This window comes from Sitodiplosis mosellana, unplaced genomic scaffold (assembly GCF_009176505.1).
Source record: "Sitodiplosis mosellana isolate CC-2019 unplaced genomic scaffold, AAFC_SMos_1.0 Smas_scaffold_6165, whole genome shotgun sequence".
In the NCBI taxonomy this organism is placed as follows: domain Eukaryota; kingdom Metazoa; phylum Arthropoda; class Insecta; order Diptera; family Cecidomyiidae; genus Sitodiplosis; species Sitodiplosis mosellana.
This window is the reverse complement of record NW_022601406.1, coordinates 1,117,367-1,133,460: the sequence shown is the minus strand read 5'-3', so window position 1 is coordinate 1,133,460 and position 16,094 is coordinate 1,117,367. Positions and strand designations below refer to the sequence as shown.

At 36.4% G+C, this 16,094-nt stretch overlaps 4 protein-coding genes across 6 annotated transcripts; 1 reads left to right on the top strand and 3 right to left on the bottom strand.

Moving 5' to 3' along the window:
• Positions 1 to 1,893: 1,893 nt before the first annotated feature.
• Positions 1,894 to 4,974, bottom strand: LOC129574926 (heterogeneous nuclear ribonucleoprotein R-like). The gene is made up of 3 exons (XM_055457593.1): positions 4,583 to 4,974; positions 3,096 to 4,280; positions 1,894 to 2,833 (listed from the first exon to the last, which is right to left on the bottom strand). The coding sequence occupies exons 1-3, from the start codon at positions 4,602 to 4,604 to the stop codon at positions 2,142 to 2,144; spliced, it is 1,899 nt and encodes a 632-aa protein (XP_055313568.1). The 5' UTR covers positions 4,605 to 4,974; the 3' UTR covers positions 1,894 to 2,141.
• Positions 4,975 to 6,388: 1,414 nt separating this feature from the next.
• On the bottom strand, positions 6,389 to 13,983 carry LOC129574927 (inositol polyphosphate multikinase). 3 transcript variants are annotated; one of them, XM_055457595.1, is made up of 6 exons: positions 13,269 to 13,549; positions 12,357 to 12,563; positions 8,709 to 8,882; positions 8,123 to 8,566; positions 7,505 to 7,968; positions 6,389 to 7,403 (listed from the first exon to the last, which is right to left on the bottom strand). In XM_055457595.1, the coding sequence occupies exons 3-6, from the start codon at positions 8,878 to 8,880 to the stop codon at positions 7,188 to 7,190; spliced, it is 1,296 nt and encodes a 431-aa protein (XP_055313570.1). In that variant the 5' UTR covers positions 8,881 to 8,882; positions 12,357 to 12,563; positions 13,269 to 13,549; the 3' UTR covers positions 6,389 to 7,187. The 3 variants fall into 3 exon arrangements, with proteins under 3 accessions (XP_055313570.1, XP_055313571.1, XP_055313569.1); XM_055457596.1 differs by having other exon boundaries at positions 12,357 to 13,983; XM_055457594.1 differs by lacking the exons at positions 12,357 to 12,563; positions 13,269 to 13,549 and adding an exon at positions 9,034 to 9,199.
• On the bottom strand, positions 9,591 to 12,360 carry LOC129574928 (hydroxyacyl-coenzyme A dehydrogenase, mitochondrial-like). The gene is made up of 3 exons (XM_055457598.1): positions 10,886 to 12,360; positions 10,452 to 10,727; positions 9,591 to 10,317 (listed from the first exon to the last, which is right to left on the bottom strand). The coding sequence occupies exons 1-3, from the start codon at positions 10,988 to 10,990 to the stop codon at positions 9,775 to 9,777; spliced, it is 924 nt and encodes a 307-aa protein (XP_055313573.1). The 5' UTR covers positions 10,991 to 12,360; the 3' UTR covers positions 9,591 to 9,774.
• Positions 13,984 to 14,037: 54 nt separating the features above from the next.
• On the top strand, positions 14,038 to 15,285 carry LOC129574664 (40S ribosomal protein S26). Its single transcript, XM_055456954.1, has 3 exons — positions 14,038 to 14,160; positions 14,715 to 14,892; positions 15,023 to 15,285. Exons 1-3 carry the CDS (start codon positions 14,065 to 14,067, stop codon positions 15,187 to 15,189), a joined length of 441 nt encoding a protein of 146 aa, XP_055312929.1. The 5' UTR covers positions 14,038 to 14,064; the 3' UTR covers positions 15,190 to 15,285.
• Positions 15,286 to 16,094: the final 809 nt, after the last annotated feature.

Here is a 16,094-nt window from a genome sequence, read left to right as displayed (position 1 = left end):
GCATCGATACATCGCTTTATGAAGTGCACAAATACAAATTCTTGGCCGAAGCCATAACTCAATTGGAAAAGCATGGATTGACAGTACCGCAACAATTGGCGATTTTGACATCGGTAAAGAGTAAATTGAACGGCGAATATTTGGAGAAGCTGGAAAGAGTTTCGGACAAATATCCAGACGTGAATTGTAGAGCAATCATTTTCTATCTACAAATATATTTTGTCCGACAGCCGTCGTTCTTTGATTGAATCAAATATCGCAAAGTTGAACATTGTTCAGTTCAACAATTTCATTGATGATGCCAACGATGATTGATTTTTTTGCTTTTTCCGAATAAATCAAAGGGTGAACATAATGCATACCGGGCAACGCAGCCAACTTCACGTTGGTTGTCACTTTTGATTACTACTGCAACGCATTGACGTATGCTTGTGTTCGAAAAAAAAAAAACTAATTAAAATGAACTAAAACCAAATGAAAATTTATTCCAAATAATTTGAGAGATATATTTTTTAATAAAGTATAATTTCTACTTATATTCAACCAAGTTTTAGAGAAATCATAGTCTTTGTTTTGCTGCAACAAGACTTTGTTCTTTAGTCAGAATGAAAGTAGAAAATAATTGTGAACAATCCATTTCAAAGCCAAAGACAATTGCAGCGAAACCAACTCTATGATTTTTTTTTAAATTTTGCCAAATATAAGTAGAAAAGGTACTCTTTCAGGAAATATGTTTTCTAATTTTTTTTTGAATCTTCTTTTCATTTGGTTTTAGTTAACTTTAATCTGGTTATTTTTCAATCAGAAGCATTTTTCGCATACACACGCGTATGAACGCAACGATTGTATGCAGAGAATGGGACATGCTTGTGCCACTTTGCGTTACGACTGACAGTAGTTGACCGGGCAACCGCTTTGGCGTGGCGCTGTCAACAATGTTGCCCCATTATTCAACCTTTGGAATAAATATTGTCAATCTAGTTTAACAATTTTGCGTATTATTTCCATAAATTTAACAATTTTCAGGCCTTTTTTTTAACAATTCAACAACAATTTTCAGCGTTTTCGTTTAACAATTTCTAGAGGCTCTAATCATCACCAATTAAATATTTATTTATCAATTTGGACCAATCACCCTTGTAAAATATTATTGACTACAAGTTGGCTGTTTATTATTTAAGATATTTTGACTGGATTTTTGTACGTACTGTGACTGGAATTCCAATCGATTTCAATCTTTGAACAAAATTTAATCAAGTTGACCGGTTTAGACAGCCAAATATATTAACTATAACCGCATAATAATTGAATTTCCAAACATAGTACGTACGAAAACCTACCTACTCAAAATATCCCAAAATTGTTCGAACTCTCAGGCACTCATAAATTATATAAAGAAAAATGATCAAGTGACTAGAATCTGGTCACCATATCCAGAGAAAAATTTACAAGGGCACTTTTCTACAGTCTGCAGACACAGCATACACACCTGTCAGATGCTGATAACTTATGATTATTCAATACTTACGCATCACTTCGCCAGAAAAAGAGAATGAATTTTTCGGAGAAACAAAATTCCGATGAAAGAAAAAATTATCACAAAAAAAAATTCGCAATGAAGGTGTGATTGAAAAGTGAAACCTTTCAAAAGAGTCTTTTTTCAATCTGAAAAAAATTCCTATTTTTTGCCATCACATTTCCTACCTTGAAAATTCGTTGTGTTCAGTCAAGAAATTTATTTTGATCTTCTATTTTTCTCAAGATTCGTTACCTCTTCTCAAATTGATTTCCAATTTTTTTTTTCATTCCAAAGAAATCCAGTCAAAGTTTGCCTATTTGCTATTTTTAAAGCCAAAACAAAAACAAATTGAAAAATCACTCAAAACTGCATAATTTTTTTGGGAAATATTTTTGTGTTATTTATTCGTTAACCTGCAAGCAGGTAGGTGTATTTATCATTATTTATTCCAACATTTAAATGGATGTTTGTATAATGAAAGCAATCTTAATTGTTTGAAAGAAGAAAAGAAAAACAGGAAAATCCGAGTATAAAAGAGTATCTTAATCAATGGATTAAATTAGTTCAATTCGAATGGAAGTAGAAAAAAGTGAGTTGAGCCAATCTAAGAAAAAGTCGTAATTTAATTGGCTAATGTTTCGGCTGCCGAAGTGGTGCCGATGGGCATCGGAATGATGGTTTGTTCAACGATAGTGCCGGCTGCATCGCTGTTGCCACCTACTTTTTTCGGCTTGTGCTGTTTGCGCATGTAGAATTTGTTGGTCGATGTCGATGAACCAAATGATGTGTTGAATCCCTTAAAATGGTTGCTGCCTCGATTTCGGCCACTTCGTCGTTGATGGTGGCTATTTTTCCGATACGATGGGAACGATGAGAATCGTGGTCGACTTTTCATCGATTTTGGCATGGCCATAGAAATTTCGACCTTTTCGTTACCCAATTTGGTTTTGTCCACACCATTCATTGCGTTTTCAGCGGATTGATGTTCTTCGAACAAAACGAATGCATAGTCCTTGATCTTTGTGATTTTTTCGATGGTCCCATACGAACTCAATGTCTCGGTGATTAGCTCATCCGTTGTTTCTTTCGGTAGATTATTGATGAACAGCGTTTTGCTTTCGATGAGATCGCTTTCTTCTGGTTGCTTGCGACGCTGTGCCCAATCGACGAACAATTGACGACCCCAAACATTGCCTTGGTTCAACAATCGCTTGGCTTTTAGTGCGGCCGAATGACTATCGTATTCGAGGAAGCAAAAACCGCAATTTTTCGTGTCTTCATACAACGACGTCTTCACGAATGTCTTCACCAAACCTAAATGGCGGAGAGAATGAATGCAAAAGAATGCGGCGAAAATGTTTAGCAAATTGAAAAATGTGGGAACAAAATCAGTTGTGGAAGAAAAGTAAAGACTTCGAAAGCAATTCCAAACCGAAATGGAGATTGGACAAATGCAAATTGATGAAGTAAACGAACAAAATTGAGGGTAACATTGAGAAAAAATCTCTTCAAAATGACTGTAAAATACAAATTGTGAAGAAAATATCTCAAAAAAGGAAGAAAAACAACCACTTACCATTGGTTCGGCTGCCGATTTTTTCGTGGATTTGTTCGCGAGTCAGGCCCCGATGAATGTTACCAACGAATAGACTGAGATTTGGTTGGCTCAAACGGATTGCAATCAGTTTGCCGGGCAAAATTTCGTAGTTGTTGAGTTTTTCAGTTGCCTCAGTGGCCGATTTGTTGCTTGTGTACCGTACAAAGGCGAAGCCAGCATTACGTTTTGGATTACGCAACGACATCATCAAGCGTAATTCCCAAATTTTGCCATAACGCTCAAACAACGGGATCAATTCACCTTCGAGCACATTTATCGGAATGTTCGAGCAGAAAATTTCGCAATCATCACCCGGTGCATTGATCACGCGACCACGTGGCACATGCAACGTGTACCGTCGTTGCCGTTGCGATACACTTACGGTGTACTTGACCAAATCCGAATAATCAGTTTGCTTTTTCTGCGAACGTGAGCGATTCTTGCGTTTCTTGTTTGTGCCCTTTTTGCGCGGTGATCGCTTCGACGAATCACTTTTCACCGTTTCATTTGCATCGTCACTTTTCTGCTCCGTTTCAGTTTGTGCATCATCTTTCTTTTCGGCAGCGGTAACGGTACCTTCTTCTTCTTCTTTCTTTGCTTCGTTTTGATGTGCGTTATCGCCACTTTGTTCGCTCGGAGTAACTTCGTTCGGTTCCGATGTTTCGACGGTGTTTTCAGTGCTATTTTCGGTAGTATTTTCAGACGTACCTGATTCAGACTCAATTTGTGTATCATCTTTTGATTCCGAGTCAGTGGCATACGATGATGATGGTTCCGATGCTTCCGTTTGCTCGGATATTTCCGATGATTCGGTCTTTTCATCGTTCATCTCGGACACCGATGCAAGTTCAACCTTCAAATCACCTTCAGTTGGCTCGTTTTCCACACTGGTTGCATTACCGTTATCCGTGTTCATTGAACCCATTTCAGAATCAGTGTGTTTCAGTTCTTCTTTGGCCATTTCATCGCTCATCATTTTTTCCGACACTGTCTCAACCATCGTTGGCTCTTCGCTGGGCATCACATCTTTGACGACCATCAAACCTTCATTTTTCGAAGCCAACACACCTTCGTTGTTGTTGTTGTTGTTCATCTCAATTTCGGCGTCTTTACCAATTACACTGAGATCAACGGTGACGCTATTCACTTCAACAACATTACGTTCTGTACAAATGAAAAAAAAGAGACGAAATCGCGATTAAAACATGCGCAAATGGATTTATTCTGCATCAAATTCGATTTTCTTTGTTTTGTTTAAAAAAATTTGGATAAACAATTGGCAATAATGAACATTCAAAACGAGAAATAAATATTTTGAACGTACAGTTTTGGACGAATCGTTCATTTACGGTACTCTGAATCGAAAAAAAAAATTGCGAACAAAGTGCAAAATAGCCGCAACAAATCCCGAAATTGTAGAAATCTCCACGGCAAAAATGCATCCGAGATAATTGTGTCAAACTCACCTGCTATTTCAATATTTTCCATGTTTTCAGCGCTTTTAAGTCGTACGTACGAAAATCTAAAACGAAAATGGCTTCGACAGAAATTACGCAGTATTTAGCTGGATAGAATAGTTGCAGTATTAGACCGCTTCGTTAAACTGATAAAATAAGAATGGTGGTTGAACGCCACCGTGTTTGGCTGCTGATCGACATGTTGCTACACATAGACACACAAATACACAAGAAATCAATTGTGCGATTGTGTCGGTGGCCCGGCGAGCATATCAAATTTGCATCGGTACAAAGCGTCGCAAGCAAACTCACTGTCGACTTTTGTCGTTGTCACGTTCTATCGGTCGATCAGAGTAAGGTGATGATTGAAACAGGAGCATAGAACAGCACAGTCATTTCATTTGTCTTTACAATGTGTTAGTCAACACTTTGCTGTTTTTGGTTTCTTTCTCGCAGTCTTTCTCCCTCTCTCTCTCTCTGATTTTGTCTGTGATTTGAAGTGTGCGATACAAAATTTTCCACATAGCACGGCACAACATCACATTTCGCTTGGATTTTGTCATCCATTTCGATTCTCTGAACAAACTCATCAATTCGCCTGAATTTTTGCATGTGCTCTACTCAACGCGTCGTGCGGCTATCGTTTTTCGGCAATATTTTGCACACAGCAGACCATTTATACAGCCAACAATACACTCATAAAAGATTGGAAATCGTCCGATTTTTGATTACAAATGGCAGATATTTTCGCGCCATTTCATTACATCGGTCCGAATTGTACACGTCATCGATGTTCATTTCACTTGAATAAAATAAATCGAATCGTCGTTTGCAATTTCATTTTCGTGGATTTTATTAAGAAATTGACACATTGGCTACGTATGAATCGCTAATGCATCGTACATTTTGATTGAATGGAAATACAGAAAATATATGACTGTTTTTTCCATATAATATGTAAACATGTGATCTCAATTGATTGAGTTCTTGCGAATGAGTCTTTTATTTCTTAATGCCTAATGTAGAAGAATCACCATAGAATCAATATCTACATAGACAGGAATGGTAATAAACTATCGAAATACAGTCGAATTAATCACAATTTGAAAACAAAATTGCGATTTCGATGAAAACAACATTGGATTTAGTACTGCAGTTAATTTGAATACGTTTACGACAGAAAAATGTTTATACATGATGAAAAAAAAACAATTCTTGTACAAGATTAAGCTACCAATTCACTCGCTAAACTCAAGATGAACAACTTTTCAAATATCCAAAAAATCAACTTTCAGTCAACCCAGTGTTGTGCATAAAGTAAATTGATATTTACCAGTGTTTTGGACTTGATATCATGTTTGGTCAATTCGGATTTCACTGGGTTAAGACACAGTCTAACAGTTTGACTGAGCTTTTTGAAAGACTCTTCTATGGAATTCATTTATGGGCCTGATTAGAAGAAATTCCGTGCGAATTTTCAATGAAGAAAAATGTCAAACTAAATGTATTTCATGATCATTCATTTCTGGGGTTAGAAATTATGTTTTTATGTTTTGATTCATCATGGAAAAGAAAGCCAATTTAAGAAGAAAAAAATTACCTTTCCCCTCATTTATTTGTTCGTTTTTAGGAATTAATCTGTCTTTTAAAATGCGTTTTTGCATTAAATTCGCTGTCTGTGGTTTTATTTCTATGAATTCCACGAGCAATGTGTGTAGCTGTGATATTTTTTTTTCCTGTGTTATATGCTTCGGAAAAATTTCGCCACAGAGAATGCTCACTAAAAATAAAATCCTCAAGAGAATCGAACGAAGATTTTGTTGATGTAATAAATTTTATTCTTTTTTTATACAAAAACCCTGTGTGTTTGATGTAATTGGTAAGTGAAAACCATGAACGTGTCTAATGCCATGGCGGCCACTACTTGTTCGCACACACATACACAAAAAGTGATGTTATACTATATCTACGCCACGAAAATATCACATTTACTATAGTCAAATGTAATGGTTTAAAGATTTTTAATTTCTTCTTTAGTCAAAAATCGCTTAGAATAAAAACGTCATTGATTGGACGAAACAAAAACAAAATAAACTCTGATTTAAATTTAAAAAAAAAACGATATCCTTAACCCCATAAAAAGTGTATTTTTTTGTTACATTCATGTTTGTGTTTTCTTTTTGGTGGACCATTTGTTTGACTAGCGTGTCACCCTCGTATGTTTTGTTCTCGTCAATTTTTCGTTTCACCGAAAAAAATGTTTCGGGACTACAGAAACAACAACAAAAAAAAAACTTCCAACACGCTTTCAAACAAATCATATGTTCTATTCAATATAGTGAAATCGTTTTTGTCTTCTTTTCATTGACATTTTCTTTGTTTTTGTTTGATAAAATTGATTGGCTTGGTTCTTATTAGCTAATTTGGTATTTATTTCGACATAACGTCACGAATTTGTTGATAATTTTACATTATTTTTCTTTTCTTCAGTTGATGGGTGTTGTTACCATATGATCTCTCTAAAGCTATAAAACATATGTTGAGCGTTTTCAGTTTTATGCACATAGAATAGAAAAAAAAATTGACTCGAAAAAAATTGATTAATTTTTCCTTTTCATTGATCACATTCGCGTAAAAATTCTTCAAAGATTTTCACTAGATTTTCGATGCCAAACATGTAATTCGTATCGATGGATGCGTCGTCAGCGGGAAATACATGAGCAAAATCAATCATTTTCACAAATGCCCATTCTCTGGCACCGGTCGCATTACATTCATCCACCAAATTATCCAAATACAAATCATAATCTTTGCGAATGCTCTTCATATCCTACGTAGAGTGTGGCAAAAAAAAAACAACGAAATTCTTTATGAAATGTCAGGAAATTCAATTGAATTTGAAAAAAAAGAGTGCTGTTCAGGCCCATTTACCTCTTCATAGTTGTTTTGCGTGGAATGGCTTCTTTGCAGCTGTTTGTAAAATTGAATTGGTTCGTTGACAACGTTGGCATAATCGCCGGCGCCGCCGTTGCAACTGTCATTTGTGGTTGAATGATTGAAGCATCCGTTGTTGGCATTGATTGTTGTTTCGCTGGTCGAATTTGTGTGCGATGCGGTTTGCCATTCATTTCCGCTGGACGACGTTGGCGTCAATTTGGAAGAGCTGTCCACTGATGATGAACGTGAGCTGACTGTGGAACTATTGCTATAATTTCGATTGCAATATAATTGGCTTTTCAATCGCTTCGCATCATAAGCCAGTAGCAAGGAACTTGAGTAAAGACGTAACGATGTTTGTGATCTCGCCCACGTCTGTATTGACCATAATGTTGATAGAAATTTCATTAGCAATAGCCTAGACAGTTGAGTATCGGCATTCAAGAAGATTTTCAGCGCTAAAAAGAGAGACGAAAAAAAACGAAAATCCATTTTTTTCAACATTTTAATTCAAAATTTTCAACTTGAACGATTGACTGGCAAATTTACAGTGTTCTGCATTGCGACACAAAAAAAAATCAATCAAATCAGGGGTAAAGATATTCAACTCACCATCTTTAACCGTCTTCTGATTCAACTTTTTGCCATATTCTTTGCCAAATCTCTTGACACGGCCAGTTTTAATGTCGTACACTTGAAAGCCCGGAATGCAAAATCCTAAATTTTGTTTGCACGCTTCATACTTTTGTTCTTCCGCTAAAATTTTTGCCTGCGTTGCAAGCGGATCCCAAGTACGTTTGCCAATTTTGATGTCCATCACACATGGTTCGCCCATATCGTGTGTTAAATCGGCCAATTTGATGAAATCAATGACTTTACCGCGAAATGGCATTTTCACCGTTCCACGATATTCAGGCACCAGTTTTCGCAACGCCTCAATACTTGGATCGCTTAAATTTCGCCTTAAACTTTCGTAAAATTTGATTTCGCGCGCTCCACAGACCGGTTTCACTGCCGCCTTCAACACAGAACCATCCTGTTGATCTTTGAGCATACCTGATGGAATGGAGATTCCATGAATGAAATTGATTGAAAAATTACTAATAAAAACCGATTTCTCAGTAAGATACAGAAAAAAAGAAGCCGGAATAAAAATTCGAAAAACAACAGACACTACAGGTCATGTAGTGCCACATACCGATTTCATCCGTTCCGATTTGAAATGTGTGTCCGGCCACTTGGTTTTCCAGCAGTTCGGTGCCGCTGGGCAAATCCTTGAGTATTGTTTGTGAAATCATTTTCTGCTTCTTCGACGTCTGATTAATTGTTTTGGTTCTTTGGTATGGCGGCAATTTTGACCGGATTATCATACCTGCAAAAAAAAAAATGCAAAATTCATATGATTCACCATTGGTTTTAATTATTTGTCGGTTTTTTTCTTCTTCTGAATATTCGTCTTAATTATTATCGATAATTCAACAATGATAACGTGATAAATGCCGCAATGTTCTTCTTCTTCTTACTGAATGCTTGCAGTATAAACTCGAACCCAATAAAAAAAGGAAGAAATCAAAACAAATCGAAGCCTTATGTAAGAATCGCCGCTTATACGCTTTCACGTGTTGAACAAAATGAATTACTTTGTTGCTTAAGCAATGCGATTTCGATAAATAAAGACACAGAACACAAATGTTGTGCGCCAGCGAAAAAAAAACACAATACGTGAAGTCTGAAAACAACGTGACATTGGGTACGGTTATGGAGACAAGTGAATAGAGCGAGAGAAAGAGAGCGAAAAAAAAGAAGATAAGAATCGTACGTAAATTCCGTGAGTTTTTCGGTTCAATCCAAATTAAACGTTGAGCTCCCCGCAATAAAATCGAGAGCCAAACGGTTGAGTTATATGTATGTTTGTGAAAATATCGTGCATTCGTTTGTGATGGCGATTAGATAACAACACGTTGGGTTCATTCTTTTCTTTTCGGGGGCACTGTTGACGTCTTCATTTCATTAGTCAACTTCATTGCGTTCGAATATGTGGAAACATCATAAATTATTGAGTAAAACAATGGCCAGTATCTTTTTCGTAAACTATTTATTTTAGTTTAATTACCCAGCCGATAGAAGTAAAAAAAATTGGTTAATTTATCAACATTTATCGTGCAAAATAGATTCATTCAAGGGCAAATAGGGTTTGTGATAACAATTGAGTGTATTTAAATTCGTTATTTTTTTTCAAATGCATAAAAGTGATTTCAGAAAATCTATTTTTTGTTGTATTTGTAGAAGCCTTCACCGGATTTAACGCCGAATTTGCCATCTTTGACTAGTTTTTCCAGCAATGGGATTGGTTTGTACAGTGGATTTTCTGGTTCACGTTCGTGCCATCCCTTGAGAATGTTGTAGGTGGTATCGAGACCAACGTAGTCAGACAATTCGATGGGTCCCATTGGATAGCCGGCACCCAATTTCATGGCAGTGTCAATGTCACGGGCCGATGCATCACCACGCTCTAACAAACGAACCGATTCCGCCATGTATGGTACCAACAAGCGATTCACCACGAATCCAGGTGTATCTTTGCAGACGATGCATGATTTACCAATTTTCTCACCAAAATTACGGATTGCATTGTACGTATCGTCTGATGTATCGGTGGTACGTATAATTTCGAGCAATTTCATCACTGGCACCGGATTGAAAAAGTGCAAACCACCAAAGCGATCTTTGCGATCGGTGACCGACGCGATTTCCTTAATCGACAAAGATGATGTGTTCGATGTGAAAATGGTATGGTTTGGTGCAACCTGACGGATGAACAGATCAATTAGAATTAAAGCGAAAATGGTTAACAACATAGGTTGTTGTTGGTGTTGTTGAATGGACAATTTAACATGGATTTTTCTAGAGAAAAATCCCAAAAAAAAAAACACACACACACCTTATCAATTGATTCGAAGAGTTTGTGCTTGATGCCGATATTCTCAACAATGGCTTCAATGACCAAATCGGTACCTTTGACAACCCCTTGCAGATCGGACGAACCGTTTATGCGTTTAAAAGTATCCGTTACGAATTTGGTTTGCTTATCGCCGTCATCTTTGAATTGTTTTTTTGCCACACGGCCCAAGCTATTTTTAATGCTATTTTTTGCCTGCTCGACCAACTGATTGTTGACTTCAACAATAGTTACATCATAACCAGCTGTCGCCGCAACCTAAACATACACGTACAAAAATGCCCCAAGCAAATAAGTCAGTCACCTCGATTACAAAATTATTGGACTATGAACTGTGCGTCGATGATTTGACACAAATTCATAGCTAGGAATGAAAAAAAAAGAACACGATGTGAAAATCAAAGAAATTGACTTACTTGAGCGATACCGGAGCCCATCAAACCGCCACCAATGATGGTAACATGTTTAATGGCAGATTCAGCGGCACTTGTTGCCATACCACGGATCAAAGCCGATGCCATTATCAAAAATTTGGTTTTTCACTTACGGACAAATTAAATGCACAAAAAATGGAATAATTCGATTGTAAATCGCAATGAAGTGGCGGAAGAAAATTCCAATGCTCAATACCGGTGTAGTAAAAATGAAGTAGTTTAACTAAAAATGGCCGGTGTTTTATATGAAAATTCGTCCAAATCAACAAACTAACAGTATGCAAAAGAGACGAATGAAAGAAAATAAGTCACCACAAAACTTATTATGATTGGATTTTTGAACTTTCTCGAATAAATTGCGACGACTACCATAACAATTGAGACAATATCCCAACACATAAGACTGATAATACCATTACATTGACAGTAGCGGTTATCACAGTACTCAACTGATCCGTATACATAGACAAATACCGGATGTGTGGTTGTAGTGTGAGCTTCGGTGTATAAGGTATACATGAAGTTGTCATCACTTCAAACCAAATACCATTGACAGCCACTCTAGTCCATATTTGAAATCTCGTTGAATTCTTCTCTTCTGCATCGAAAATTTGTATATGTTTTTTTTCAGCACCCAACCAAAACATACACAAATCACATCGTCTCAATAGCTTCATTTGGTTTTCTTTTTGAAACAGATGAAATACCCAGATTTGGTTGTCTCTTTGTGATGAAAATATGCGGCATGATAGCCGGATCTTATGAATTTAAGACGTTCTTACAGGGAGGGTTTTTCTAACACGAATTTTCTCACCAACTCATCACATTCAACACCTCTTTTCAACGAAGCCTTTGAGACAATGAAAACAAACGGCATTTTCCTCCGACAACAGCAACACACAAGTTTTCTAAGTTATCAATTCAAAATCACACAAACGAAAAACCCATTTATAATTGACGCATTATCTTCGCTGTACAGTCGGAAAGTATTCAATTCGATTTTTCCAATGAAAAACCAATTTGAAATTCCAATGTTATGTTTCCATACGTGTCATAAGAATTGCCTTTCTGGGAAATGCCCAACAACTTGCTCACACCTTTTGAATGAATGGTTGTATTCAATTTTGCGGCGCCGAAATTCTCTCGGTCGTTGTTGTTTGTCTCGCTTTCTAGCTCGAGCTTTTTTGTTTTTGTTGTTTTTGCTGTTTGTGCTATGGCGCAATAATTATGTTACATTACCATTAAATCGAAACGCGACTACGTAACGATTTTTTTTTCGATCGAGTTTCATTAATTCTCATGTATGAAATCACCCAATTAAAGTTAAGCCCATATTGAATATCATACCATATATAGTAAACATTGCACGATTGCACTCATCACGTTATCATCGTTGATGAATCGATGTGTTAAATTGGATCAAAATGGGTAAAAAAAACAAAACAAAACTTACATTTATTGAATGAGTAACATCAAATGCCATTTATCTTTGTTATCAACTTGTTCTTCTGTACTTGATTCTTATTGACTTTATTTTTTCACGGAATATAAGACACAAAACTGGCTGTTTTATTTGTTATTTCACGACTATGTCAAACGGAAAACTGTTTTTCTCTCTCTCTCTCTCTCTCCCGGATTCGAATGTCATTCAATATGTTATCTGATTTTAGTTTACCATAATTGGAATTAATTGAGTGAACGCGCAAATAAAAAATGTGTGCTTCAGCGAAACGAGAGTCTCTGTTTGTAATGCGAATGACTCAAACCAAAAACATTAAGCACATTTTATGTTTATCAAATCACTCACTTCAACTGTGGGTTTTACACGTTATATGAATCAACCATTTGAAGCCACACACGACCATCGTATATGTATATATACTTGGGAATATCGAATTTCATCCCTCTTAATAAAAAAAAAACAAATCGCGCGCGCGTCCGTCTCGTCTCAATCACTACGGTGCTGTCTCAATTGATCGGCTTCGAATTGTTCGGTCATTTGAAAAATACAGAGCGTGTCTATCAACAACAACAAAAGAAGAACAAAATACACACAACACTTTGGCAATACTCAACCGTCCGTGAGAGCGGCACGACGACAATGATTTGTGTTGTTGTTTCTTTCGTTGTGGTCGCTTCAATTTTAATTCACACCATTTTTAGATGAATCGATTCGAATTGGACACACAGTGGCTTTTCAAATGATGTATGATACAAAACGCGCCTGATTCCATCACTCACTGTTGCTGTCGACTTTATTTCATTATTTACACAATGCATTTACACTTATTCTGTTTTTCTTCTCTCTCCCTCTCTCTCTATCTCACACAGGCACAGATTGACTCTCAAAACCAAATGCACTCACCGTTTCGTTCATGAGACAAATACACATTATTGCATGGTGTTCAACTCTATCTCACTCTAACTTAACTCGTTGTGTATTTGTATCCGGTGTGTATTTTAATACAATAACCAAACCTTTTCGACTATAGGTTATATGATTATCGAAGTGCCTATTGCGAATAGCAAAATTTTTATTTGACATCGGCAAATGTCATAAACACATTCACTCTCTTTACCGAGAGAAAACACTGCGAATTGATTTTTTTCACCTCTTCTTTTCGATGCTTTGACTTTGGGCTTGCACACGCGACTCACAATCACCGTACTAGATCGACAGTGCGATTTTTAAATTCGACTGTATTCTCTTCAGTTCAGACAATGATTGACAATAAAATGTTGATATTGAACATGAAAATGATGAGATTTGTTGTGTTTTTATCACAAATTTTAGTTTTAAAATCAATTTCTTTCGATTTGTTATTATGATGAGTATGTTATGATTTCAATGTATTCCAAATATAAAGAAACATTTGTGATCCGTGGAAAATGAGTTTTATTGCTGAAATGAATGGTTTTATCCGCACATATTACGTGTTTTCTGAATGATTCCATCAAATAACTCGATCATATTCACAGATTGAATATCGCAAAAATGATGACCGATCCAAAAAATTACTGAAAAACAAAAAAAATGCCCCAAAATCTCATTCATTTTGTATGAATTACTTGTTTGGATCAAGAGATTCAATATTTGAATAAAGCGTGTGTCAAGTGGCGCCATTAAGTGACAGTCATGTCGTTCGGTTGTGGCCAACTTCATGGCGTTCAAAGCGAAGCAGCCATCAAATCGGTGCGAACGACAGTACATCTTTCTCTATTTCCGTTCTTTTGGTAGTAACAAGTCAATCAAGATGGTACGTGTTTTTTGAGTGTGCTAAAAATTGCATGGATTTTCTTTCAATTTCTCGCACGTTTTAGGCAAAAAGTTCACAAATTAAGCAATAAACAGCGTTTCTATCGAATTTAATTTGTGATTAAATCTGTGCATTAGATTTTTTCGATCGAAATTTTATCCGAAAAAAAATATCACAGTTTCGCTGTATGACACATGTGGAGTTTTCGAATACCGACATTCAACCTTTTTTTTCCTGTTTTTTAATTCAATTATAGATTATTTTCATTTGATTTACTGTGTTTCGTCAATTTCACCAATTTAATGTGTTTTTAGTTCAAGTTACAATTGCATTCATTCGGTTTTTTTCCTTCGTTCACATGTGTACACGCTAGATGCAATGAAGCGACTGTGAACAAAGTTAACATAACCTCAATATACACACACAATGAATGCTTTCCACTGTGGAATTATGTGAACCTAAGTGCGAATATTGCGTGCAAATTACCAATCAAAACCACATATGATCTTTATTCGAAGTTTAATTTTCCTTTTTCTTCTCTCTCCGATTTCCAGACAAAGAAACGCCGTAATGGAGGACGTTGTAAACACAACCGTGGTCACGTTAAGCCAGTTCGTTGCACAAACTGTGCTCGATGCGTACCAAAGGACAAGGCTATCAAGAAATTTGTTATCCGTAACATCGTAGAAGCTGCTGCTGTCCGTGATATCACCGAAGCTTCAGTCTACACTGGTTAGTATGAATGAACATTGATTTAGATGACACACAATGTGCACCATTTGAGCATGATGCATTGCAATCAGTTTGACACGTTGGATACTAACTCACGGTATTTTTTTTCGTTTTCTTCATCTTTTTACAGCTTACCTCCTCCCAAAACTGTACGCCAAGTTGCACTACTGCGTCTCATGCGCTATTCACTCGAAAGTTGTGCGTAACAGATCAAAGGAAGCTCGTCGCATCCGAACACCACCACAACGTACATTCGCACGTGATGTTGCCCGTCAACAACAACAAGCCAGAAAGTGAATCACTTTTTTTGCCGCAACTCAATTCGCAACATTTTGATGTTAAAAATGAGACCTAATTAACAATAAACAAAAAACATTCACGTAAAAAAAAAATTGTTGATCACATCTTCAATCGATTTCAAAACCAACAAACCACACACCATTCGTCTGCAGTATTAGCGATTTAAGCTTGTGATTGTGGCCGCAAACGGAATGAGTCTAGGAAATGAAATGAACAATGGACCTGACTCTTTTCAATTGTATAGGCCAGAAGAATATGCAAATGGGTTTTCGTTGAAAGTAATTTGCCAACGTAAACGAATCCGCTTGAAATGGCAAAGAAAACGGGTAACGCAGCTTGAATATTAAAAAATTCTTCGTAACAAATTATTCATTTTTCAGCTTCACAAACTAAATTGAATTTCTTGATTCCGTTTGGACTTTTGAAATCATTTTCTACTTCTGACATCGTTTTTGATTAATATTTCGATTTTTGAACATTTTTTTCTGGCTTAAATGTTTGGCTTTTCGGACAAGAAATGTTCGACTCTATCAATACTTTTGTTCTGCCACTTGCATTTGCTAGTTATTCTAAGGCTGATTTGCTAATTCGTAGGAACCAAGTGAGAATGCTTGAAATTGGTTGTCGGATTCGGTGCAATTTCTTTTCTTTTGTTCCACAAACTAGATCTGACTGGGAATTGGTCGTGTATTCATTGATCAAACTGAGATTTTCCATCTCTGTAGCTTCGGTACTCACCGATTGAATTCCATTAAATGCACCATTAAATTTTTTATGTTTGTCCATGCCAAAAAAAAAACTCTTTGAATTGAAATTCCAGTTCAAGTTATGTGGGATCATATTTGTTTGGTTATGCTAGCGTGTATCATGTTCTCAATGTTGTATATGTTATCGACTTTCTC